Source organism: Macrotis lagotis, chromosome 6, assembly GCF_037893015.1.
Source record: "Macrotis lagotis isolate mMagLag1 chromosome 6, bilby.v1.9.chrom.fasta, whole genome shotgun sequence".
Taxonomy (NCBI): domain Eukaryota; kingdom Metazoa; phylum Chordata; class Mammalia; order Peramelemorphia; family Peramelidae; genus Macrotis; species Macrotis lagotis.
Genome location: NC_133663.1, coordinates 20,199,985 through 20,227,948, shown reverse-complemented (window position 1 = coordinate 20,227,948; position 27,964 = coordinate 20,199,985). Strand labels below are relative to the sequence as shown.

General features: G+C 43.6%; 2 protein-coding genes across 2 annotated transcripts in view; one reads left to right on the top strand and one right to left on the bottom strand.

The window, feature by feature from the left end:
* Positions 1–418, bottom strand: part of SMC4 (structural maintenance of chromosomes 4) — a 37,108-nt gene extending 36,690 nt beyond the window's left edge. Inside the window, exons 1-2 of the mRNA XM_074190839.1 lie at positions 301–418; positions 40–218 (exon numbers count right to left, since the gene is read on the bottom strand). Coding sequence (XP_074046940.1) covers positions 40–218; positions 301–418 — 297 coding nt within the window. The remainder of the gene's footprint in view (positions 1–39; positions 219–300) is intronic.
* A 13,906-nt stretch (positions 419–14,324) lies between these two features.
* IFT80 (intraflagellar transport 80) overlaps positions 14,325–27,964 on the top strand; it is a 101,681-nt gene continuing 88,041 nt past the window's right edge. The window contains 2 exon segments of the mRNA XM_074190838.1: positions 14,325–14,620; positions 25,017–25,127. Of these exon segments, the coding sequence (XP_074046939.1) occupies positions 14,584–14,620; positions 25,017–25,127 (148 nt within the window). The 5' untranslated portion in view covers positions 14,325–14,583.

The following is a 27,964-nucleotide window of genomic DNA, read 5'->3' as shown; positions in this document are numbered from 1 at the left end:
GCCCGGCCCGCCCCGCACCCCCCGGCCCCGGCCCCGCACCTTGTGGAAGGGCCCCAGCAGCTTGCGGCCCGCGTACGACTTGAAGTTGAGGTTGACGATGTGCGTGATCATGAGGCGCGGCGCGCCCGCCTCGCTGGCCATGGCCGGGGGCGGCGGCGGGGGCACGGCCGCCAGGATGTCCTCCAGGCTGCGGAGGTCGGGCGCGGGGCCCGGGGGCTCTGCGGGCACAGCGGCGGCGCGCGTCAGCCCCCGCCCGGCCCCGGCCCCGGCCCCGGCCCCGCGCCCCCCGCCCGCGCCTACCTGCGCCCGGGGCCGCCTCGGGGCGCGCCTCCTCCGGCGGGGCCGGCTCGGCGGGCGGCGGCTCGGCGGCGCCCGGCTGCTGCGCCGTGGACGGCTTGGCTCGCTTGCGGGGCGGCATGGCGGCGGCCCGCGCCCGCGGCTCGGCCCCTCGGCGCCCGGCCGCTCCCTGGCCGCGAGCTCGGCCCGCGTCCGCCCGGCGCTGCGGCGGCTCCGGCTCCACCACTCGAAAATGGCGCCTAAAATCCAAACTCGAACGGAAATTCGTTACAAACGCGCGCGCTGCCTCCTGGGAAGCGGCGATTTGAAAAAAGTGCGGCCGCGGCCGCCGCCATCTTCCCGCGGCCCGGGGCGCAGGCGCGGGCCGCGGGGGCGGGGGCGGGGCGGGCGCTCCGGACCTATGGGCGCCGCTCGTCCCGGGCGCCGCCCTCCGAGGCGCCCGCCGCCGCGCCGCACTTTCTGCCTCTTTTTTTTTTTTTAAAGTTTGAAAACGGGAACCACCAATGCCGCCTTCTGATTGGAGGCGGCTGCGTGACGCGGGGGCGGGGCCGGCCGGCCGGCCCCGCCCCGGAGCCCCGCCCCCTCCTCGGGGCAGGGCGGGAAAAACCATGGCGAGAAGAATTGGGCGCTCTGGTGGGGAGTCGCTATGGTGACAGGGAGCTAGAGTCCCGCCTGTGGGGGACCCCGGCCTCGGGGCGCAGGTACGGGCGGGGCCGGGGCCGGGCGGGGGAGCTGGACACGCGGCGCCCCTTCCCCTCCCCTCCCCCAGGCCCCGGGCTGTGCCTTCCCGACCTCGCAGCCCCGGCACCCCCTCTGCCCTGTGACCTGGGGGGTCCCCCGACCTGCGTGAGCGCCCCAGCATGGCCGCGCAGGGCTGGGCGGGACTTCCGCCCGTGTCCTTAAGTTTGCTCAGCACTCATTAAGCGCTCGCTGAATACCCCAAACCGATGCCCCTCGCTTCCCGGTCCTTTTTATTCTAGAGGTCACAAGGCAGGGGGGTTCGTCCCCTGCCCCCGGGCCGCTGCTCCGCCCCTCCACCCGGCGGCCCCTCCCTTGTCAGAGCCGACCCTGACCTTGCCGAGGGGGGCCGCAGTACCCTCGGGGGATGGAGGGAGGCCTTTGTGAGGGGCAGCCTCCGAGCTACGGCCCTGGTTTAGGGGGCACCGGGGAGCACGAACTTGTGGAAGCCCCGCGTTGCGACCCCCTTTCTGTTTGGGCCCCGAGCCCCGCGGAAGGGGAGACAGCAGATGACCCCTGCCCACCCCCAAGCCCACAAAGGCCGGCTGAAGTCAAACCTGGCCCCGGGGGAGGGCCGCTGCGTGACTGGCCAGCGGGAGAACCCCGGCCGCTTGCGGACCCCTTGAATGCGAGGAGGCCGCTCCGTCTTTTAGGGCCTCAGTTTCCTCATCTCTAGGTCTTTGAGATTCCCTCGCATTCTGGGCCTATTTAGAGAAGCTCAAACAACTTTGCAGAGATGATGGCAGGGATGCGCTAGAGGCAGAGGCAGAGCAAGCTGCAAGAAGGCGATGGAGGGACGCGGAGCCACAGGGAGGGCCTTGGGGTCCCTCTAACAGACAGCCTGCTGCCCCCCAGCCAAGAGCACGGGAAGAAGGCAAACTGGGTAGAGGCCAGAGAGACATGGGCGTGTTTGAAGATGTTGGAGAGGACAGGAATCATTGTGGAAGCAAGCCCTTTCAGAACTGGGCACAGGGTGAGAAGAAGGGTACCAACGGGAGGTCAGCTCCCTTTGAGACTGTTGGGAAGCGCATGTGATGAAATTGAAAGGAGGGATAAAGTTAACAGAGATACGAATGAGTGAGCGAAGAGACGCAGAAAAGCATCGGCAAAAAAATTAAACAAGTCTCAGGAGAAAACAGAAATATTCAGGAGGGTATATGAACAGTCAGGACGACTTTATTAATACTATTAAACTAATATGTACTTTTATAAGACAAACCATACATAATTGAAATTTCCTGTTGCATATACAGTCCTTTAGCTGTTGTTTGAGTAAGTATTTAAGTGCCTTCTATTTTTTCAGACCCTGAGCAGTGGGGACACAAGGAAAGGTAAAAGACTGTCCTAGTCCTCTAGGGCCTCACAATCTAATGGGACCCAAATGGGGAAGACAACATGCAAATACATCAACTACTGACATACTATAGACAGGATAAATTGGATATAATGAACTGAGAACAGATGATTGGGAGAGGCTTCCTGCAGAAAGTAGGGTTTTAGCTGGGACTGGAGGGGAGCATGAGGAGGGAAGGCCTTCAGGTCCCTGGGAAGATAGTCAACCAAGAGATGGAGGAATGGACAGGAGGCCAGTGTCACTGGATCTGAGTATGTTGTGGGGTGTAAGATGTACCAAAAAAACCCAGAAAGGTGTGTGTGGGGGGCATGAGCTATGAATGGTTTGGGGTGCCACATGGAATTTATATTTGACCCTGGAGAAGATTTAGTGGCTGAGTGGAGACTAGCTGGGGGGGCAGGTTGGAGAGAGACCCTCTGAGGACCTGCACCAGAAGGGTGGCAGTATTTTTGTATTCTTTGAAGGCTGAATTGTTCATGTTTGATTATTAAGTTCATGATAAAGGAGGATATTTTAAAATGGAATTGAACTGAAGCAAAAATGAGGTGAATGTGGAAGCTCAGGAGGAAGCTCTTGATCTTCCTAACATAGAAAGTGAGGTCATCTAATGACAGAGGCTGAGGTTCATGGTGCACTGAGAACCCAGGGAGATTAGGAAGAGTTTTTAGACACATGTTTATTAAGACTTGCTTTGTTTTAGCAACTCTGCTGGATGCTGCAGAAACAAAAGAAAAATGAAACTGTGTGACATTGGGCTTAGGAACCCACAGAGAATCTGAAGAAAGATGAGGAGCCTCTTCCCAGAGGAGATACCAGCTGAGCTGAGCTCCCAAGCTGAGGATTCTCAAGGAGGATGTGAGAAGGGGGCAACCTGGGCAGAGACCCAAAGTACCACCTGGCTGGCTGAGCTCAGAAGCAGCTGCTTGGAGGAGCAGAGAGGGTTTTGAGTGTGCATGCTTCATTGGTTGGCCCATGCTGTGAGGAGATCTGCATGAGGGAATCTTCACTTTTCAGAGTTCTAAATCCCTTTGATGGTCAGTCTAGCAACCTGGGACTCCATGTTTGATTCGTGGATTTAAATGCATGAAATACATAGGGTTACAAAAGAAGCCAATTAGATGGAATTATAGCTGTCAAAATATTTTTTATAAAAAAGCAGAGCCTGATCCTAATCTAGAGGAAGCCCTGGAACCCACAAGAGACAGTCTGGCAGAGAATTTATTAGGGGACATAGATAAGAGCCATCTAGAATGAAATGTTGATGGGTTGTTAGCTGGACTTTTGGAGGAAGTACCTATATTGGTAAAATCACAAAGTGATCAGAGTTGTGAAGTTTTAAATGATTGTAAATGGTAGAGTCTGAAATTTGGGAGACCAGTTAGGAATCCATTTCAGTAGGCCAAGTGAAAAGTGACCCCAGTCTGATGTTGAGAGAGGGGGGAGGGCTTGTGAGGGTAGACTAGACAGCTTGGTAATTAAGGAGATGTGATAGGCCAGAGAGGAAGAAAGATGAAACTCATCAGTCTGTTGTTAAAAGTACTGGAAGAATAGTGGGCACTCAGCAGATCTAGGCTACCTTATAGGAGAAATGGGTTTATGGAAGAAGGTAATCAGTTAGATTTGGGGGAGTAGTGAGTAGGAGATGCTGGTTTTCATTAGGCACTTGGCAATGTTGGCTTTTTACTTGAAATTCAGATAGATAGTACAGCCAGATAGGGAAATTTGGGAAGTCCTTGGTGCAGGGACAGTGATTGAACTCATTGGGGTGATTTAAATCACCCCAAAAGAACCAGTCAAGAAGCTTAACAGCACTAGACTCTCACCTGTGGCTCCAAGAAGCTAAGCTGGGTGGAGGGTAACCGATAATCCTCAAACCCATCAATTGACTTGGGGGTGTCTACCCCAAGCATGTGAGGACTTTTCCCTGATGGAATGGGCATATGAAAGTCATTGGTCCCCACAGCCAGGAAGGTAATGGACATGGGGGCTGTGGAGTGTCAGGGCCCAGTCAGACAGCCTCAAGCTCTTGACTCAAGTCTTCTTGACTTTTGTCTTGCCATAGGTCTTCAGTGACCTGGAAGAGAGGGCTAGGCTGATGCCTTTGTACAATTCTGCCTCACTTCAGTCAAGATGTTGTTGGTCCTCCTCAGAACTGAAGGAGGGGGGTGGCTAGGTGACGCAGTGGCTAGAGCACCGGCCTTGGAGTCAGGAGTACCTGGGTTCAAATCCGACCTCAGACACTTAATAATGACCTAGCCGTGTGGCCTTGGGCAAGCCACTTAAACCCCATTGCCTTGAAAAATCTAAAAAAAAAAACTGAAGGAGGAATCACAACACTATTAAGTACTGACTGCTGAATGCTGGGGAGACAAAGGAAGGCAAAAACAACTTGGGTCCCTGCCCACAAAGTATCCTGGGACATTCAGGTTCCAGAGGAAGTGGAGGGGATTCTTGGAGGAGAGGATGTGCCCATCCATGGGCCTTGGGAGGGGCCTTGAGCAGAATGTGGGGTTTAAGGGGACTTGACTGAGACCACCACAAGGCAAGATGAGGAGGAAGGCTTGTTGGGGTGGGAGACAGTACCAAGTCTGGGGCAGTGAAGAAGCTGTGAAGCTGAATTGGGGGAGGTGAAGGGAGAGAAAGCTGGGCAGTGAGCAAGGGGCCTGCTGCATTGGACCCTACAGATAATAGTGAGTCACTAGAGTTTATTGGTGGGGAGAAGGAGGAGGGTGATGCAGTCAGAATTACATTTGAGGAAAGTTATTTGGGCAGCCTAGTGGAGGAAAGGTTCTGTTAGAGACAAGACCTGGTGATCAGAGAGAAGGGAATTGCAGTAGTAGGAGGTGAATGCTAAGGGCTGGAACTAGCTTGATGGTTATGTGAATGGAGCTAAGTTGTGGAAGAGAAAATGGAATTGGCAACAGTTTGGTGTCTTGGAATAGAGCCAAGACCGGGCAGTTTGGGTGTCCCCTGGGTGACTTGGGAGGATTGAGGGGAGACCTGGAGGTAAAATAATGAGCTCTGTTTTGCCCATGATATGTTTGAGAGGTTTTTGGGAGTCCAGCTGAAGATGTCCAGGGGACAATTGGTGATCCATTCTGGAGCTCCTGAGAGACACTATTTACACAGGTCTGGGAGTTATCTACATAGAGATTTGGGAGTGAATGGCATCATCAAGTGGGAGAATATGGAGGGAAAAGAGAAGGGGGCCTAGGAAAGAACTTGGGGGACCCCTACAACCATGGCTGTGACTTGGAGGAGGAACCTGAGGAGGAGTGGTAAGACAGGCTGAAGGAGAGCCAGTAGAGATAGGTCAGGATTAAGATATCATTGGTGACTGTGGAGAAGATGGTTTTGGTTGAAGGATAAGGGGCAGAAGGTTTAGGAGTGAGTAAGAAGAGGAGGAAGGAGGCTTAGGAGGACAGCCATGCAAGAGGCTGATCTGCTGGAGGAGATGGTCAGCTGTGCATGGAGGAGGCTGGGCCCGGGAGGGACGGATTGCACCTTTCACCCTCTCCCATTCTGTCTCAGGGCTCCCTCTGCTTTGTAGGAGGTCGGGTCTCCCTCCCGATTCTCCCTCCCCCATGTTGACTTGACATTCCCTGTAGTTTGTATTTAGTTTTTCTGTAGAGAGGCCTTAGACAAGCTCCCTCTAGGCACCAGAGTTCTGGTCCTCGAAGGGACTCATTAAATGTGTGGGGAATTGAACTGAACTTGAGGTAATGGAATAAACCATCCCTCCCTATTCCATCACTACAAGCTGTGTGTCCTCAGTTATCTGGTCTGTCTATTGACTTTCTCTTACAGTTGGATGGACAGTTGTTGCTCCTAGGAGCCCAGTCAAAGTAGGGGAATCATTTCTGGTACCTTTTTGGTTGGTTTTCTTTGTTCCTGCATCTTCAGTTTGGGGTGTTCTGTGCTGGTGCATCATCCAAAAGTCCTCCTTGTCCTTGCGGGGCCTCATTCTTCCTCCTCTCCAACCATCTGACTTCCACTGCCTTGACTTTGGATAGATTTCTGTGACCCTTGTTTTACCAGACAGTGGCCTTTGTTAGTCTTCTTAGCCCCTTCACTGTGCCTCAGCAGAGTACAAGGCTTGGGGTTCATCCTGGTGCTTTTTCTTTTTCTTTTGAAGAAGTTCATCATGGCTGATCATCACCCATGTTGTTGTTAAGTGTCCAGTGTTCTCCTGGTTCTGCTTCCTTCACTCAGGATCAATTCACTCAGGTCTTTCCACAACCTGGTGGTTTTTTAAAAACCTCAACAGAAGATGGTGGGGCGTGTGTATGTGTGTGCATGCGTATGTGTGTGCATGCACGTGCGTGTATGTGTATGCCTGTGTGTGCATGTCTGCACACACACATGTACATGCAGCATGTATTTTGCATGTGTGCACACACTCTCCACATCTGCTCAAGGGCAGATATGAAGATGTTGACCAGCTCGTGGTGATTATCTCTAGATTATTCTATCTTCATAGATCTCTTCGTGCTTATTAGGAGATTTGTAATTTCTGTTCTCAGTCTTTCAACAAACATTTAAATGCCTTCTATGTGCTAGGGCCACAGGACTCTTTAGAATATTAGGAAAGAGATGATCCTTCTAATTTGGGTGAGTTATGGTTAAAATAGCATTTTACCTTATCTCAAAGTTTATGATTAGACTCAATCAATAGTACACTTTGAAAAATATTTATTCACCACCACCCAAAAACATCAATACAGCCGTATTCAGTATTGACATGATTGCTGACTTGGAAGGCCCTCTGCGTGATGAATGAATAAACAGAACGGTGATGAAGCGCTTACTGTGTGCTTTGTACTTACTTTATTGATGGTGGAGGATGGGAGGAGAAGCCGGCTGGGGTGGGCCAGCAGCTGAGATCTCTTCCCTTCTCCTTTTGAGTGATTATACCCAAGAACATCTCAGTTCTGACATTTGGTCCTTGAGGACCAATTCTATTGAGCAGTAGCTTTCCACTTGGGGAAGTCCTTGGCTTAATTCGTTTTCACTCTGATGTATTTTGGTCATTGGGGGTATTTGTCCATATGTACATGAAGCATTTCCTTCATTTGGGGCAGTGGAACTGGAAGTTTTATGATAGTTCCTATGTTTAATGAGGCATCCCCCTCCCCAGCTGTCTCAGTGACATTCCCGGGTCTGTCCATGTCCTGTCCCGGCTCAGGCTCCCGGGGCTCCTTGGAGCGAATGTGGGCACTCCCTTTCCATGCTGTCCACTCCATCTTTCCAGGCTCTTTGCACATTGCTCTTCTGAACTTAGTTTGTAGTTCAACCAGACTGACTTTCTGGCTGTCCTCAATGTCTGACCTGCCATCTCTCACCTTGGCCTCAGTAGGATCTCCTCTTGTGGGCAGTAGATTCCTCCTTCTCAAACTCCTTGGTGCCTCCATGATGCCACTACTGTCTCTCCTGGATATTACCTGGTGTCTGGGCATTGTCCTGTGGTCGTCAACTGGGTCACACTTTGGTGCCCAACAAAAGGCCTCACCTGGGGCAGATGGCATTGGGTGCTTGTGGATGGACTGAGGCGTCATGAGATGGTGGAAAGATTTGGAAGCAGAGTCCACCTTGGTCATTCCACCCCAAGGGAAGCCTTGGGACTCGTCTCAGCCTCCAGGGTGATAACATGGTTTCCTTTTTCCCCCCCTTTCTTTCTGTCTAAATATTTGATTTATTTGTTTTTCCAACTACATGCAATGATAGTTTTTACCAATCATTTTTTTAAACAAGGTTCTGAGTTTTACAGTTTTTTTCCTCCTTCCCTCCCCCTCCATTGACAGAAAGCAATCTGATATAAGCTTCATATTTTTAACATACTAAAAATAGATCAATATTGAATATGTGTGAGAGATCCAAATAGAATAAAGAACACATTAGAGGGAAAAAAAGGGATAAGACATAAGACAGCTTTTAGAAATTGAAGATAAGAAGCTTCAGTCTGCATTCAAACTCCACAGTTGCTTCTTTGAATGTGAATGGTATTTTCCATTACAAGCCTGTGCTGCTGAAATGACAGGTCTGTAAAGGCTGATCATCTCCCCATGTTGCTGATGTGTACAAGATTCTTTTGGTTCTGCTCACTTCACTCAGCATCAGTTCTTGCGAGTCTTCTCAGGTTTTTCTGAAGTCCCATCCCTCCTGATTTCTTGTAGAACAGTCGTGTTCCATCCATCACATTCATAGACACAATTTGTTCAGCCATTCCCCAATAGATGGGCATCCCCTCACTTTCCAGTTCTCTGCATCTACAAATAGAGCTGCAATGAATATTTTTGTGTGTGCTAGATTTTTACCCTTTTTCATGATCTGGTCAGGATACAGACCTGGCAGTGGTATTGTTGGATAATAACATGGTTTCCTTAGGTGACCTAGAGTCTCATCACCCTATAAATGCTGGGCCCTGTACCACCCTTACCTCAGGGTGACACAAATTGTACTCTCAGGTCAGGGCAGGTTTGGGGGTCAGCTAGAACCCATGGGAATCAGTGCTGCGATCCCACAGGTACTCCAGTGGATCTGCTTTGGCCCGAGGTTTGGTGGTTTCTTTTCTATAAAATCCTCTGTGGGTTTATCCCATGGTGCTTTTGGTAAGTCTCTTTTCTCAGTGTGACCCAGGAGATTCTAGAAGAAACAAGCCCCCTAAAGACTTAGCACGAGAGAGCCCTAGGGTTCTCTCATCTCAACCCTCATGTGGAGGTATGGTAGACCCTCTAGTTTGCCCAGGGTTGGCCAGGAGTGGAAAGAGCTCCCTGAGGTCAGGTGGGTCCCTTGCCTCGTCTGGGACCTGGTCAGCCTTGGTCTTCTTAAGACTGGCTCAGGAAAGCCTCCTGCTGTAGTCCTGAATTGTCTCCCAGATCTTGGGGACTTGTGTCTACATCCCCTGAGATCCGATAGATATCCTCATGGTGATGCTGACCAACGGATACAGGACAAATTATCTCTCAACCCACAGGAAGCTGCAGAAATAGCCCCTAGCCATGGAGGCAGTTCCTCTCTGGCTCAGGCCCACTTCCCCATGCTGCCCCCCGCTCCCTGAGGCACGGCAGGGGTTTGGGATTTGAACTCCCCTCCAAAGGAAGTTCATGGGGGGTTGCTGGGGTGCAGGTCCTCCAGCTTGTGTAAGTTTCTTCCCTCTTAGAAGCCCATTGTGGGGACTTACCTCCGTTTTGAAGGGAAGACCCCAACTGTTAATGAACACTGGGCCTGCTTTAGGCCTGGCTGGTGCTTCAGGTTCAGCAGTGAAACAAAATGAGACTCTGGAGAACCATCTAATAGTAAGAAAAAGCAGATTTACTTGGTTATCCCTTGTAAAGGAGGCTCAGCCAGAACCCTGAATTGATGGAGCTGAGCACAGCTTTTCGATCTCGGCAACCCTAGGGTACCTAGACCCCCTAGAAAGCCATGATAGTGGCTCAGGCCTAGGGAAGATGTCTCTAACTCCTATCATAGAGATCTGCTCATGATTTTCACTAAATTTCTAAAAGTTGGAGATTTAGAGCCCCCCCCCCCCCCCGGCAATGAGTTTCCACTCCCTGTACCTCCCATCTCTTGGACTCCAAAGGGAGGTAAGTTGGGGTTCTTCGGTTCACTCTGCCAAGGCTTCTTTGGCAGGTCCTCCAGCTCAGGGAGTTCCTTGGGTGAACTGCTTCCCTCTTGGGCCAACAAGGGGTGGGTAGGGGATTTAGGGTCTGGGTGCACACTTTTTGGCAGCCCTTTGGTAATGTCTGGAAGTCCAGGTCAGTTTTTATCTGCTGCTTTCTTGTCTTTTTCTGAAAAAGGAAAAGGCAAAATTTGCCTGCTAGGTCTGTTAGCTCAGTTTGTGTAGACCTTGCTCAAAAGGGTGTCCATGACTCAATTTTTAGTTGGTGTGAGATGAGGGTCCCCATTCTGTAAACTCATATGCGGGAATGTGTGGGCATCCTTGCAGTATTCTGATGCTTCCTTAGAGATGTTGAACTGGAAAACAAGGAAGTTGTTACAGTATTTTTATTTTACTTATCTATGTGAACATATTTTCTTTTTTGTGCAGATTTTTGATGCTCTACAAATGTCTCCTCTGTGGTGAATATAGCCAAGCAACTTTTACATTTGTTTGGAGACTGGAAATTTTGAGAAAATGAGATTGAAGATATCACTTCTAAAAGAACCAAAACATATCCTTTGTTCCTTAATAAAACTTATTTGGATGTTATTGCTAAATCATTTTATAGTTTTACTTTAATTGTTCTCTTATAGTTGGAAAATCAATTGTTTTTTCATGTTTCTTTATTGATAAACTGCAACTCAAATAGTGTTAAATATTTGTGATTATATATGTAGTAAAGTTTCAAGATAAAGATAATCAACTTTAGATCTCACTTTCACCTTTTAATTGACATTTTCACCCATTTCACTTGGGTACTAAATAGAATTTTTGTTTAGTTTATCAGGATCTTGAGAAAAGCTTTGAAAGTAAAACAGTTACTTCCTTGTTCCAGGGAAGGTAGGAGCCAGCAAGTTTTCAGTCTCTGTCAAGGATGGAGTCTGCTGCCAAGAGGCAGGAGGACATGGAGGAGAATTTGGGCAGGACAGGAAACTGGGGAATCCATACAGTCATAACCATACCAGGCGGCTTCTGCCACTGAGGGTGTTTCCCTCCTTCCTCAGGTAGCTGTGCTGAGGTCCCAAACAGTCAGGTTAGATGCCCTTTCTTGCGTGTCCTCTTAGGAATCTGTCCAAACTCTTTTGGCACCCATTCATGTTTCATAATTGTTTCCCCTTAGTTACTTTGGTCGAGTTAGGAGGAGTGTTCTTGTCATCCTTTTATTTACCTTTATCCCTAGCCCTGCTCCTGATTCCTAGGAAGAACATAATCTCCTAGAGGGAAGATTTAAACCTCTCCCTTTTCTTTCCAGATGAAAAGATGGAAGAATCCAACTCTTTGTTCATCTCTTCCATTCTAGTTGTACCTCACTCCTTCATCTCTGTAGTGTTTTAATTGCTCTTTTCTGTTTTTCTGTTTCATTATACCTGTGGTGACTATGGTTTCTGAAACAGAGAAAGGGGAGGTATGATTCATCCAGACTTATTTTCTCTATAAAACTAGAGATTGAGTCTGTGATGGAACCTTGGAGGTCATGGAGTGCACCCATGTGACTGGTCACCCCTAAGATAAAGCAGATTCCACTGGTGGCTACTCACCAGCCTGGCTCTAAGTTCGTCTGGCCAGAGCGGCCCCTTGGCTCCTCCCTGCTAACCCCAGCCCATGTCTTCCTTCCTTCCAGTTCTCCCCAGTGCTGAGAAGGCTGCTCCGTCACCTGGTAATAGTCCAAGCTCCATTCTAGCCTCCGCTCCAGAGTCATCTTGGAGGAGGCCTTTCTTGAGCCCTCCTGCTTGGAAGAGCTTTGTGACCAATCTGCTTCTGGCACTTGGGGAGCATGAGCTTGGCTCCTAGTAGGGCCAGGAGCGAACTCGAATGTTTTCACCCCATTTCCACTTCCTTAGTAAGATCTGAGTGCTTCAGATGTGACACAATGAACCAGTTGCTTAGGAGAAAATGAGTGGTTCAGTGAGGAGGAGAGAACTGAAGATTCCAGATAGGGGGAAGGATAAGGGCATTTGATCAGTGGCAAGAGACTGAAAAGATTGTACCATTTAAAGAGAGGAGATTTGGGATTTGGCAAAGTCCCACAATCACAGAGAGAGTGCAGGCCGGTGGATGATGGGAACTGTTTTTCCTCTGTCCTTGTCACCTCTGGATAAATGCCAGATGCTGGTCCAGAGAGGGCAGGCAAGGAGCTTCCCTGGCCTGAAAGGGGGTGGCCACTTATTAACTTGGCACTCCCAGATGGGCTCCGGCAAGTGCAAGCAGCTGTTTTTCGTTAGTTCAAACACAACTCCATATTGGTGTACATCTGTCCTAGGCAAGTTTTATTGATTTTGTGACCTTACTGGTGAAGTGACACACGAAACAAAATCATTTATACATTTTCTTTTATCTTAAATAAATAAATAAAATGCAGAATTTCACTGCATATATGGGGAGACAAAGGGTGAGTGCTTTTTGAGGGCTACTACCCCTGATTATCCAGGCTTAGGTTGTTAGGATAAGCAGACACCCCCATCTCCTTTCCTAGTCTCTCGCCTCGTCAGCAGCACCCTCTCTCTGGGCCTCCTGCTGTGGCCGCCGCTGAGCTCTGTGCTTCCCTCTTGTCTGGTGGGATTGAGCCCCTTTCTGAGCCACGCTGACTGGTGGTAAAAGCTCCCAAACTCAATAGCCTATGTCCTTAATGAACTTGGGGGACCCGACCTGCTGGGAGACAAGGAGCCTTTAGTGACTGTGTATTCCAAAGTCATTGATCTGCCAGCCACGTCCCCTCCAGTGCAGGGGGAGTAGAGTCGAGGCGGCTTTGATCTCCCTTCTGTACTTCCCCATGAGATTTAGATGAGCTTCCGCAGAATGGTGTGCTCTGTATGATCCCTTCCAACATTAATGGGAGATTCCGAATTTAAATAAGAGAAAGCAAATGTTTTTTCCTGGGAGAATTGAGATAGTTTTGAATGAGAGGTTTGGGTGTTGTGGGGCGGGGAACCTTCTGAGGACCTTTCTCTTAGGCTGTTGCATTTGCTCCTCTCCACTTAGCCCCCCCAAGCCAAAAGAGTAAGGGACAACTTGGTATCCCATTTCCAAAAGGCCGCTTATTCCTGTGTTCTGCAGTGGCAAAGCTTTGTTTGGTGGCCAAAAGTTCTCTCTTATTACTTGGAGAGCCAGAGATGGGCAACTGAGGCAAACGGGGTTAAGTGACTTATCCAGGGTCACACAGGTAGGGAGTGTCAGGCTGACTCTAGGCCTGGTGCTCTGTGCACTGTGGCACCCCACCCCAGTGGTCTTGAAATAAGGACTAATGTGGAATAATCATCTGTAAATAATTTTAACCAGAAACAGTTTCGATGCAAGGAAACTGGGCTGCAGTGGTAGAGAGCAGCTTGAGGATGTCTGCTGCTCAAGGGGACTGTGCTGACCATATACAGGCTATGATGCACAACAAAACTGCAGACCAGGCAGATTGTGAAGTAGAGTCATGGCAAGGAAAAGGAACACACACACACACACACACACACACACACACACACACACACACACGTAAAGAGAATATATCTGCACATATTTATGTCTACACTGTATACATATAAAATATATTTTAGAGGTTGAAACTTACAAAATTCTTGGATCATGTACATATTGGAATATTTCACTCAGTAATTTAGTTGAATTACCATCTAGATTCTTTAACATAAATCTGTGGTGTGGAGTTTTCAGTTAAAATCTGTTCTAATTATGTTACTGTAATGTTAATACTGCTTGAAAGTTCTTTGAAAATTACCCTGTTTGGGGGCAGCTAGGTGGCACAGTGGATAGAGCACCAACCCTGGAGTCAGGAGTACTTGAGTTCAAATCCGGCCTCAGACACTTAGTGATTACCTGGCTGTGTGGCCTTGGGCAAATCACTTAACCCCATTGCCTTGCAAAAACCTAAAAAAAAAAAAAAAAAATTACCATGTTATATTATATGGGATGGTCACGTGGCTCAGGAGATAGAGTGCCGGCCCTGGAGTCAGACATTTACTAGTTGTGAGATACTGAGCGTGTCACTTCATCTTGTTTGCCTCAGTTTCTTCCTCTGTAAAAGGAGCTGCAAAAGGAAAGGGCAAACCACTGAGTATCTGCCAAGCAAGAAAATCCCAAATGGGGTCACAGAGTTGGACACAACTAATCCACCAAAAAAAAAATTTTTTTTTAATCCTACATTACTACTATTCAACTGAAGAAAATGATAGGATCATAGCTGTAATGTTTTAATGGCTCAGAGTTCTAATGAGAGGAAAAATAACTAATAGTTGGAATTTCCCTTTTTAAAATCATATTGTGCTTTATTTCCTACTAACCTGTTTTTTTTTTCTGCTAATTATCTGGTTTGTTAAGACTTAGACTTCCTTGACACATCACACATCAAGAATTAGTGAGTTGTGTAGGCTGGACCACTGCTGAAGAGTTGTATTCCTGTAGTGATGATCACCAGATAGTCAAATGGAACTTGTTAACAAGCGAGACCAATCAGATCGTCAAGCTCCCCGATGACATTTACCCCATCGATCTTCACTAGTTCCCAAAAAGCATTGGTGTGAAGAAGCAGATGCAGGCCGAGAGCTTTGTCCTTACCAGTTCTGATGGTAGGTTTACCAAGGACTTTTTTGGATACTGGCACCAGGACTTAAGCTTTTATTTGTTTTACATGTATCAAAATCTTTTATAAAAGTTCTTTGTCTTGTTTGAGATTCCCCTGTGAGGTGGGGCCCTGGGGAGCATTACCATTTTGTGATTTGTCCTGGGAACCAGGTCTTCCTGAGATGACTCTAAAATCTGTTGTTATTTCTGATTTACTAGGCTGCAGTGCTTAAAGCTTATCCATGGTTTTTTGGTTGACCTTCATGTATTGTTTTGGGGAGAGACTCTAAAGGGAGGGTTAGCTTTTTTTTTTTTTGCAGACCAATGAGACCATGACATCTTAAAAATTAAGTCTTTTGAGGTTGTGAGCTTTTGTTTCCTCATCTGTAAAATGGATGCATTCCTCTCTGAGCACTTGTGAAAATCAAATGGAATGAGATGTCTAAAGTGTTTTGTAAACTTTCAAGTTCATATAGTTAATATATTTATCTAGTTATTAATGCTGTCTACTATTATCAGCATTTCTGACTTCATGCTACTAGCCTGAGAGTCTCCACTGACATGCAAGCTCATTATAACTATAATTTAATTAACTGTCATTAAGTCTAACAGTTAGGTGTCATGTATAGGTTATCTAATTTGATGTGTTAACTTTGTGTATTATTTCTTTTATAACTGTGATGCTTGTTGTCATCACCAAGAAGCGGCCTTTCTTTGCCCCCCCCCCCAGCTAGAAAGTGGGCTTTTGCTGTGGCTTGAATACTGTTTCAGGGGGTCTTGGTGGGTGTAGTGGGGCTGTTGGAGGGGTCCTGCTGGGTGTGGTGGGGTTGTCTGGGCCCTTAAGAGGCAGTTGGAACAGGGTTCATCTGCTGCTGACCATACAGGATTTTCTTTTGTCTTAAAGTACTTGGTTGTTCCCCAGCAATGGGACTGACTACTTGCCCAGTCATCTGCTTCCCGAGCAGTTTGCTGTTCTGGGAGGTGCAGAGGGCCTGGGTTGGAGTCTGATGCTTCTCCTCTAGAGGACTTGGTCTGCCCCTTATTTCTCAGCCTTTCCGGTGCATAGACAGACTCGGAGAGAGCAGAGCTTCACCTTGGACAGAATGACTCAGGGCTGGGCAATAGCAGTCTCTTAGGAAATCCTCTTTCTTGGTGGTGGTGTTGTGAGGGTCCCATGAATTAACAGATGGGAAAGCAGCACAATTGAGTAATTGGAAAGGACTGTATAAAGAAAGAAAGGGAAGCTGTTAGAGGGGATGGTTACAAATGGGAAACAAAATTCAAGGTTGCAATTGTTATTGTGAACATTTATAAGATTAACATTAATGAGTTTGAGTTTATACAGTATTTATTATTCTTATTGGGTTATTGAGTAACTTAAAGAAAATTCCCAGCCAAACTATCCAGTGGCCTCTTATGTTTCTTTTCCTTTTTGGGGGGCTTTTAACCCCATTGAGTTAAATGACTTGCTCAAGGTCACACAGCTAAGTAAGTATTAAGTGTCTGCATCTGGATTTGAACTCAGGTCCTCCTGGCTCCAGGGCCATTGCTCCATCCACTGTGACACCTAACCACCCCTGTCCTATTATGTTTCAAAAGCCTTGTTGTAATAGATTTGAATTTTTTTAATTAGAAAAACATTTTACACAAGGTATTATAAAAATTTATGGTTCTCTTCTACTTGGATTAGAATTATTTGAATTTCAGAATTAAAAAAATATATCCTAACATAGTTCTGAGAAAAGGTGACAGATAACTTAGAAATGAATAACAGAAAAGTCAGTCTATGACCAGTGGGGAGGAGTTTAGCAGTACCCCCTGGTCCAGGGAATTTTGCTGGAAGTGCCTAGAGAAAAGGGTACAGATCAGTAAAATTAAGGACAGTTGAGGAATAAAAAAACAAGAAAATCAAGCAATTCCTCCAACTAGTAAAATTAATACTGCCCACCTTTTTTGTGGTATTAGATAGTATCAACTATTGTGACTTTGGGTGAAACAACCTAGTTATGAAGTAAATATGAAAGCAGCAAAGACCCTTTTTTTCCACATCAGGAAATACAGAATGGTGAGGGAAGTTTAAAATGATACAACTGGTTTCCTGCCCTTTCTCCTACATCCTGCTGCCTTCTGGGTCTGTCTCTGGAGAGGGGAGAATCAATGTGCAGAGGACAGGAGCTGGCTTCCCCTAGAGACCCAGTTGATCCAAATCATGAAGTGGAAGGGGCAGATAACGAAAGACAACATAGACTTGTTTTGGCTAAATCTGTCAGACACATTCATGGACAAGCTGGTTGGCGAGAAGGCTTTTTAATAGAATTTCTCCTCCTAAATTGGAGAAGCAATCCTTCCCAAGCATTTTCCAATTCATATTTTATAGAACCAGAGAAACAAAAAATCAAGAAATTCCATAATAATGATAAAATAACCGCAGAACAGAGTTGCATTTGGGGTTTTTAGAAATAATAAACAAGGTGATCAAGTTAATATCAGGATAAATCTTAGGAGAAATTCTCTCCCCAAAAAGTAATTCCATTAGGTGGTGGTAAAGATGGTATAGAAAAAAGAACCAGTTCTCTCTTGATCTGGTCTCTCCTAAATCAAAGCACCCATTTTTTTCCTCTCAGTTTGGTTAATAAAAAATACATTCACTCTATAGATATAGTACTGGTACTTTTTTGGTGGGGGGGTAAACTCCCTGTTTTTTAAGTTTATATTGAATTTGAACTCAGCAGGACTGACAACAGCTTGTTTGTTCATCTTTGTCCCCTTCTAACATTCCTTTTGCTCACTCATGTACATTTTAAACTGTTTCATTGAAACTCTTTTTTTTTGTATTTCTATCACTACCCTTTAGTGTAGTGATACTACCCTCCCTCTTCAAAAATAACTTTTCCTCATAACAAATGAGTAGAATCAAATAAAACAAACTCACACATTGGTTATGTCTTCAAAGGTGAGACTCGTTCTGCCCCTACAGCTCTGTCACCAGTTAAGATGGTTTCATTTCATCACTGGCTTTCTGAGTCTTGATTAGCCATTGATCAGAGCTCTGGACGTTTTCTATTGGTTCTGCTCACTTTACTTCAAGTCAGATCATACAAGTCTGTTTGGTGGCTGTGCCTGGACTCTGTGCCTTTATAGTCATGGACCATGATTTGTTCAGTCACTTTGTCTCCAGTTTTTTGCATCAAAATGTGTTGTTCCTTAGAGTTTCTTTGTTCTCTTTGGGGGTGTGTAACCCTGGCTCCTCTGGTAATGCAGGGGTCTATGTCCCCACCTCTTGGATGGAGGAGCTTACTTTGCTTGCTCTTTTCTGCGGGATCCCAAGGTTGAATATCTTAGTTTAGCCATAGTGGGGATACTGTGACCTGACTGATGTGAGAGGATGGACTTCATTTCCTTTGCTACTTCTCTTTCACCTTTACCCAACCCAGAAATGGGTCTAGGTGGTGCTTTTCTCTCTTCTGGGTGGCTGTCATCCTCAGCTTCAGGGGCTTCCACAGACCTGGAAGTTTGATGCTCAGGTACCCTGGCTTCTCAGGCTGGAGGGTTGTATCCCTCCCTTGAAGTCCTGGTTCCAAGGTCACTTGGGCTGGGGAGGACAAAGGTTCCTAGAGAGAAGCTAAGTGAACAGAATTTCACCTCTGAATGCAGCTGATGAGAGTCTCTGTAGAGAGCAGAGCAGCCAAGGTTACCCAGGATGCTCAGATTAATCCATTTTGTGTGTAGTTCCAGATTGTTTCACTGTTCAGAGGAGGAAGAGGGTGGAAGAGGAGGAGAGGAAGAAGAGGAAGAAGAGGGAAGGAGGTAGAGGAGGAGGGAGGAGGAGGAGAAGAAGAAAGGAGGAGAAAGAAGGAGAAAGGAGAAAGAAGGAATAAGAAAAAAGAGGAAAAAGGAAGAAGAAGAAGAAAGAAGAAAGATAGAGCACAGTCTTTGCTCTCACTTCCACCTCCAGTTAGAGGGCAGAGGCAGCAGAGGGTACTGTGAAGGTGTGGCCTGGCTATTCTAGGTGAGTTTCTTATGTGGACATGATGTTCTTGGAGTCAAAAACCAAGCAGATCCAGTGATGGAAGATGAAGCCGTCATGGTAATTTCCTCCAGGATGACACATGCTAGCAACTCAATGTTCCCACAAGGGGAAGGAATGATCTTGTGGCTTCACAATCATTCAGTTAATCAGTGAACATTTATCAAGCACCTGCTCTCTGCCAGCCACTGTGTAAATACTGGAATACAAAAAAGAGAGAAAAGAGCCCTTGCCTTCAAGGAGCTTACCATCTAATGGAGGAAACAACCTGCAAAAAAATGTATACAAGCAAACTGTATACAGGATAAAAAGAGAATTAATAGAGGAAGACTTCCCATGGATAATGGGATTTTGTGGGGTCAAAGGAAGCCAGGGAGATTAGTAGTTAGATCAGAGAAAGAAGAAGAGCAATCCCAGGCATGAGGGACAGAAATCTTTTGACCATGTGTCTATTGGTAGTGATTCTTCTTATATGGTTAAATCAGTTCCTTCTGTAGTTTGAATTTTAATCCTTTATTAAAGAAATTTGCTGAAAAGATTTTTTGCTCTAGTTCTACTACTTCCCATAAAGTTCTATCTGCATTGTTTGTTTGAAAACTTTATTTCACATAAAATAAATTGTTCATCTTATCTTTTAGAACCATCTCTCTTCTTTGGTTAAGGACTTTCCTCTGCTCAGCTATTTGTGAAAAGTTATCTTTCCTTATTTTTTTAGTTTGTTTATGAGATCCTTGAGTTATTAGGGTATTTGAGGTGAGAGGTTATTTGTATGGGTTGCTTTTTGTGGTACAATGGTGTTTTTTTCCACATAAGCAAATTCACTTTTTTGTTTCCTATAATTTCTTTGTTGAGTAGGTAAGGATTTTTACTTTTCCACAATTGTTAAAGTTGTATTATTCCATAATCTTTTATTTTTAAGAAAAGGATTTCAATTACTTGGGTGAGTGGTGTATTTGTAATTTAATATAGTATATGGTAAGAGGTAAGGACTTAATCCTATTTTCTTCCCTACTGCTATCTAATGTTTCCAGTAATTTTTACTGAAAATGAATTTCTCATGATTTTTGAACAATTGCTACTATATTCATTTGTTTTTTTTATATTTTTTTAAGGTTTTTTTTTTTTGCAAGGCAAATGGGGTTAAGTGGCTTGCCCAAGGCCACACAGCTAGGTAATTATTAAGTGTCTGAGACCAGATTTGAACCCAGGTACTCCTGACTCCAGGGCCGGTGCTTTATTCACTGCACCACCTAGCTGCCCCTATTCATTTGTTTTTAATCCTGATTTGTCTATTCTGTTAAAATTCAGGAACAGATAGTTTTTTTTTATAATTATTGGATCATATAGTATATATATTTTTAGATTTTAAATTCAACTCACTAATGTTATAGGGATATAAATTTGCCTGAGTACTGTTTTGACCACATCTTATAAATTTTGATGGTGTATTTCTGTTGTTATTATTCTTAATACAGTGGTTTATTATTTCCTTAATTTGACCTTTAACCAAAAAATTCGCAAATTCTCCATTGGATTTGAACTCAGGTCCTCCTGACTCCAGGGCCAGTGCTCTATCCACTGTGCCACCTAGTTGCCTCCCAACCTGTTTTCTTAAAAAAAAAATACAGAAAAGGCAAAGAGTACCCACTGAGATCTAGAATCACACCCTGGAGCTAGACCCACTACTTCCAAAATAGCCCCCAATGTAGACTAGCTGCCCCTATTTTGTGATTTTTGACATTATACCCCAGTACTGCTTTTCTCATTCTTTAATTAACTGGGAGGGCTACTCCGGGCTTTTAAGGGATTCTTGCTCATAGTAGTCTATGTAATGATCACCTGAATTAAATTCACTCATTTCAATCCATTTACTTCACTGACATCACAGGATGTCAGTATTGAATCTTTCTGCTTTGTTTGATCACCTCCAGCTTTTGTTTGAATAGACTCAGGTTCAAATTTGGCCTTGATTCTTACTAGCTATGAGACCTTGGTCACTTAACCAGTTTGCCTTAGTTTCCTTATCTGTGAAAATGAAGTTAATAAAAGCATCTGCTTCCTACATTAGGATCAAATGAGGTAATTTTAATGTTCTTAGTAATTGACACCCAGGAGGACCTGTTAAGATGTTGGTTCCCAGTTGTCCTCCAGGTGATGCTGTATGGTGGTGAGTCTGGACAGCACAACCTTCAGATGATCTATGTTGGGGCTGACGAAGGACCTAAGAGGAGCACATCAGGAGCCGGCGGGACCTCCAAATGCCATTAGTCCATGAAGAGTCCGTCGTTAGAAAAACTTTTTACAGCTTTTCCCTTTATCCAGCTGTTGCTCCCCAGTGTCACCATTAAATGCTCTCCAGATGATTTTACTTATTTAGATTCTGCACAAAGCTTTTTTCAGATTTTTTTCTTTTGGTCTACAGTTTCTTGATTGTTTAGGAGGTGATAGTACTCATGACTTCCCACTTTGCTTTTTTGGAAGATCCTACAAACCAGTTAGTACTTGACTCTTGTATTGTTCTTGGCTGCCAAAGGATTTTCCTTGGCAGGGAGATCCAGTGTTGGATATCTAAGGTTGTTTCTGTGCTGTCATTTTTACCCTTTTCCCATATTTGCTATCAGCAGATTATTTGAGCCACGTTGGAGTTGTTTCGGTTGTATAATATGTCTTCAAATGTTAAGTCTTTTAGTTTAATATTCATTTTGATCTTTGTTCTGAAAATCAGTGATCTGACTATCCTTGTCCCAGTGCTGTTTGACATTTTTTTCAGTGACTTGGGTTAAAGGGTAGATGGTATATTCACTGGATTTACAGATGATACAGAGTTTAAGAGGATAGTAATAGCTTAGAGTATTGAGCTGAATCTAATAACTTGAGATCTCCCTTCTCCTCTTCCTCCTTTTTGTTCTTTTAGTTGGATATAATTTCCAGAGGAGGGCAAGTGTGATGGATGGAGTTCTTTTGTCTAGCACACAAGGATTGGTTGAAGGAATTTAGTATATTTAACTTGGAAAAAAGAAGACCCAATGAGGTTATTTATGAGAGCTGTGTTTTAGTATTTGAAGGGCTGTCACAGAAAGAGGCTCTGTTTGACCCCAGAATCAGGAGCAAGAGGTACAGGTTACAAAGAGGCAGATTTAGAACAATTGCCAGGACAAGCTTGATAACCATTTCCAGAGCTGTCCAAGAGCTTGCCGCTGCCGGAAGAGGCTGTCAGTTCCTTCTCCTCGAAGGCTGACCACTTGTGAAATAAATTAGTACAGTGAAAGGTTGGCCTGGGTGGTCCCTGAGGGCCCTTCCCCCCTCTAATTCTGGAACTTGGTCACTTTTTATTTGTATGCCTTTTTTTTTAGGTTTTTGCAAGGCAATGGGGTTAAGTGGCTTGCCCAAGGCCACACAGCTAAGTACCTATTAAGTATCTGAGGCCGGATTTGAACTCAGGTCCTCCTGACTCCAGGGCCAGTGCTCTATCCATTGTACCACCCATCTGCCCCTGTATGCTTTTTAATATAAAGTAAAGCTGCGGTTTTTTCCCAGTTTGTATTTTGGGAAGACTTTTCTTTAATCTATTGATATAATCATGGTGGCTTTTTATTACTAATGTTATGCTGATGGTTGTGGTAGTTTTGAACTCTTTCATTTTTACAGAAAGAGTTCCTTCTTTTTAAAAAATTATTTTCATTTTTTATTGGTTTTTTCAATTCTACAATTTCCCCCCATCACGATTCCTCCCCCACCCCCCTCAGAAGGCAGTCTGATCATCTTTCCATTGTTTCCATGCTGTATGTTGATCAAAATTGAATGTGTTGAGAGAAATCATATTCTTTTTTTCAAATTTTATTTATTTAAGGCAATGGGGTTAAGAGTGTCTAGCCCAAGGTTATAAAATAAACCCTCATAAATCCTCAACTTTTCGATATATGTCTAGCAAGATACAGCAGGAAGAGCTAGAAAGAGAAATCCCATTCAAGTAACCTCAGACAATATAAAATACTTGGGAGGTCTATTTGCCAAGACAGACTCAGAATCTTTTTGAAAACAATTATAAAACATTTCTCACACAAATTAAATCAGATTTAAATAATTGGGCAGATATCAACTGCTCATGGATAGGTAGAGCTAATATAATAAAAATCACAATTCTACCAAAACTAAACTGTTTAGTGCCCTACCAATCAATATTCCAAAAAATTACTTTAATGAATTAGAAAAATTGTAAATAAATTCATATGGAGAAATAAAAAGTCAAGAATTTCCAGGAGTTTAATGAAAAAAAGTGCAAAAGAAGGTGGCTTAGCCTTACCTGATCTAAAATTATATTATAAAGCATCAGTCATCAAAACTGTTTGGTATTGGCTAAGAAATAGAGTGGTGGACTAGGTGGAGTAGACTAGGTATAAAAGCAGGAGATGATTATAGTAATCTGCTGTTTGATAAACCCAAAGAGTCCAGATATTGGGATAAAAACTCACTCTTTGATAAAAACTGCTGGGATAATTGGAAGTTAGTATGGAAGAAACTTAGATTAGACCAACACCTCACACCCTTTACCAAGATAAGATCCAAATGGTTACAGGACTTAGACATAACAAACAATACTATAAGCAAATTAGAAGATCAAGGACTAGTTTACCTGTCAGATCTATGGAAAGGGGAGCAGTTTATGACTAAGGAAGAGTTGGAGAACATCACCAAAAACCAATTAGACGATTTTGATTACATTAAATTAAAAAGCTTTTGCATAGACAAAACCACTGTAAAGATCAAAAGAAATGTAGTAAATTGGGAAACAATCTTTACAACTAAGGATTCATTTCTAAAATATACAGAGAACTGAGTCATATTTTTAAAACAAAAAGCCATTCCTCAATTGACAAATGGTCAAAGGATATGCAAAGGCAATTTACGGATGAGATCAAAGCAATCCATAGCCATATGAAAAAATGCTCTAAATCATTAATTATTAGAGAAATGAAAATTAAAGCTTCTCTGAGGTACCACCTCATACCTCTCAGATTGGCCAGTATGACCAGGAAGGATAATGATCATTGTTGGGTGGGTTGTGGGAAATCTGGGACACTATTACACTGTTGGTGGAGCTGTGAACTCATCCAACCTTTCTGGAGAGCAATTTGGAACTACACCCAAAGGGCAACAAAAATGTGCATACCCTTTGACCCAGCAATACCACTACTGGGTATTTATCCTGAAGAGATGATGAAAAAGGGTAAAAACATTATTTGTACAAAAATATTTATAGCAGCCTTGTTTGTGGTGGCAAAGAATTGGAAATCCAGTAAATATCCTTCAATTGGGGAATGGCTTAGCAAACTGTGATATATGTATGTCATGGAACACTATTGTTCTTTTAGAAACCAGGAGGGACGGGATTTCAGGGAAACCTGGAAAGATTTGCATGAACTGATGCTGAGTGAGATGAGCAGAACCAGAAAACACTGTACACCCTAACAGCAACATGGGAGGGATGTTCAACCTTGAAGGACTCGCTCATTCCATCAGTGCAACAATCGGGAACATTTTTGGGTTGTCTGCAAAGGAGAGTACCATCTGTATCCAGATAAGGAGCTGTGGAGTTTGAACAAAGTTCAAGGACTATTCCTTTTAATTTAGGGAAAAAGCAGATATCTTATTATCTGATCTTGTTACCTCTTAGACTTCTTGTGTCTTCTTTAAGCATATGATTTCTCTCTCATCACACTCAATTTGGATCAATGTACAACATGGAAACAAAGCAAAGACTGACAGATTGCTTTCTCTGGGGGTGGGGTTGGGGGAGGGAAGTGAGATTGGGCAGAAAATTGTAAAACTCAAATAATATCTTTAATAAAAATAAATTTAAAAAAAAGTTAAAGAATTAAAAAAAAGTGTCTGAGGTCAGATTTGAATCCAGGTCCTCCTGACTCCAGGGGTAGTGCTCTATCCACTGTGCCACCTAGCTGCCCCTTAAAAATCATATTCTTAAGGAAAAAATAAAATATTAAAAGATAGCAAAATTACATAAGAAGATACCTTTTTTAAAAAAAATTAAATGTAATAGTCTTTGGTCTTTGTTTAAACTCCACAATTCTTTCTTTTGATATAGATGGTATTCTCCATTGCAGATACCCTAAAGAGAATTTCTTCTTAATCATGCTTTACTTAATCTAATATCAAAATTAATTTGGTTTCCATAAATATTTCAATTGATAGCAAGGGAATATAACCCATGGGATATGGGAAGAAATCTGGAATTAAATATTTGCTCAGCATAATTCAAAATTGACTATCTATTAAATCATCATGTCAAATGGAAGAATTATATCATAACTATATAAATTTCATAAGTAATTTCTGAAATATAACTTTTTGTCCAGGTAAATTTCATCTGATCTCCAAATTAGGAAGAGTGGAAAAAAGTGTGGAAGCTCATTGTGGAGCTGTACTTGCTGGGAGATGGAATTATGAAGGAACAGCATTGATTACAGGTAAGTTATATAACACAAATAGTATATATTTTTTAAGAAATGTTTTATGGATTTTCTTTTGTCTCTTTATTTAGTAATTTCTAGAAGTATACCTTCTTTAGAATGATCTCTTCCAACAATCCGAAGCCCCAAAACAATCGAGTAAAATCACAGTGGTCGTATTGACAACACTTAACTTTTTTACTGGAAGGAAGGGAGCTAGCTATATTGTGTCATCTGCTCTGAAGACTCCATTGTTGGGTTGCATTGTCTCAGTTGAGATGGATATGCTTTTGGGTTTGCTTAGTTTACTCTGGACCAGTCCCTTCCTTACATGTTGTGTTTTTCTGAATTTCTTATGTTCATCCTTACTCACTGTATAGTGAAATTCTGCCACTTTTCACATACCACAGTTTGTTTGTTCAGCCATCTCCACCAGTCAGGAGTCACTTCATTTCACATTCTTGGATACTAAAAAGAGTTCTGTTATCAGGGAGCTTGTATTCGGGGAGGAGGAAACAGCACATGCACAAGAGTTTGGTAAATATAAATAGACTATATGTCTAATAAATCAATGCTTCAAACTCGAGCTTAAAAGAAATAAATTGTACCAATGGAAAGGCTGGATAACACTTCTTTTCCAGGAGAAGCCTAGTGTAACCTGGTCAGAGAATAGCTTCCCTCTGTAACATTTACTACATGAAAGAGCATCTGTTCATAATTTTTTTTAAAAAATGCAACTACAAGGGGCAGCTAGGTGGCGCGGTGAGGGGCGGCTAGGTGGTGCAGTGAATAGAGCACCGACCTTGGAGTCAGGAGTACCTGGGTTCAAATCCGACCTCAGACACTTAATAATTACCTAGCTGTGTGGCCTTGGGCAAGTCACTTTAACCCCATTGCCTTGAAAAATCTAAAAAAAAAAGGTTGCTTATTTTAATCATAGTTTTAGAGATCTAAAATTTATATAAAATACAACAAAACAGGAAACAGTTATAAATAAAAGAAGTGAAGTTGGTCAGATAAAAAATTAAGAGGATCTTAAAATGTGGCACAGATTTTTTTTGCATTTTAAAATAAGGTAAGGATTTCATATTTTAAAGGAAAACTATTATATTGTTATATTTATAATTAAATACACTAAACATATCTTAACATAGGAAGATAATGAGAAGTAAAAAAGAATCTAGCTAATTTAGCTGATTTCAGCCATCCACATTCAGGTGAAAAAGTTTAAGCAATCTCATAAAAAACATGTTATTTTATATCTGGAAATTGACTTTTCTAAACACGGATGTGACCTATATAGAAATAACTAGAAAATGGTGTCAACACAAGTAAAATAAAATATAAATGGAGTGAAATTAATGGGCAGGTAGGAGCAATATTAAAGTATCCTCCCAAATAAACTAGTAGATTTAATGTAATAACAATAAGAGTAATCATTGACTTCATTATAGAACTAGTTAGAATAATAGCAATTTATGTAGAAAAACAAGTGGGCAAAAATATTAAAGATTAATTTGAACTTTTCAAAAAAAGATTTTGTTTTTTATTTTTATTTTGAACTTAACAAATACCAAATTTAATGAAAATTTCCACATATAAAGAAGAATAGACAAAACGGTTGTTTATTGAACCACATCTATTATGTACTATTGCTGTTCCTATAAATCTATTATAAAAATGCAATCATACAGATTTTTTTAAATTAAAATGATTCATTTTATCTTTCGTGACCTTTCACATATTTGATCATCCATAGTTGCAGAAAGTATTTCCCTCCCTGACTCTTTTAGTTTCTCTATTACATGATTATTTAAATCTAAGTTTTATATCCATTTGGAGTATATATTGCTATATGATGTAAAATATTGGTCAGAACTTAATTTTTACTAGATGTTTTCTGTGTGTGTGTGTGTGTGTGTGTGTGTGTGTGTGTTTTTGTCAAATCACTAGTGATTTCTCAGCACGGCAGTCAGCATCTTTAGACTTACTGAACATGATGTGGCCATGCCTATTCTGTGTAACAGCTTCATCTGGGCCCTGATGATGTGAACTCATCCACCTTGTCAGTGTTGTAACTCCTTACTTGTCCTTTGCAGCATCAGCTTCCATTGCGTAACTTTGTTCTATCATTTCCATTGCAAAAATACTTTTCCGGGGTCTAGAAGAATACAGATGAGCAGCTTTCCAAGTGAGAGTTGCTGGCCGCGGGAAATCATGTTGTATCTATTGCTTAGTGACTGCAAGTCTGGTTGACTTGGTGGACCAGGGTGCAACCTCCAAGGCCATCTTCCAACTGGCCTCCTCCCTGCCCTTTAGAATCTGCCATATCTCTACAGAGAGCTTTTGTTCAGGAGGAGTGTCCATTCACCAGGGCCTGTGGGACCTCATCCCTGAAGGTGTCCCTTCTTGAGGGGCTTCACTTTCCTCATCTGTGGAAGGAGAGCCTTGCCCCTGGGAGTACTCCTGCCCAATGTGGCTCTACCTCCATGATCCAATGATCTCTTTGATGGTGCAGTTATCCCGCTGGGGGTCATCAGAATTGGCCTGGTAGTTTCTCTAGGAAAAAACAACTGGATGAACTGTATAATGTATATTGCTCAGATTGTGCCATGGTCTTGGCCTGGAAGCCCATTGAGTTAGTCTGTCAAGGTGCACATTTCATAGACGAGACATGTAGGGATTGTCAAGACAAAGGCCATCAGACTGTGGACTGTATTTGGTAAAGAAATAAGAAATGTTTGGAAGATCAGAAATAGAGAACCTGAATATTGCACAGGCCTTCAGGAGCTGGGCCAGCCCTCTGGGGAGGATTGTCACAAGAACTTGAGCCAGACTGAGATGTGAGCTGACCA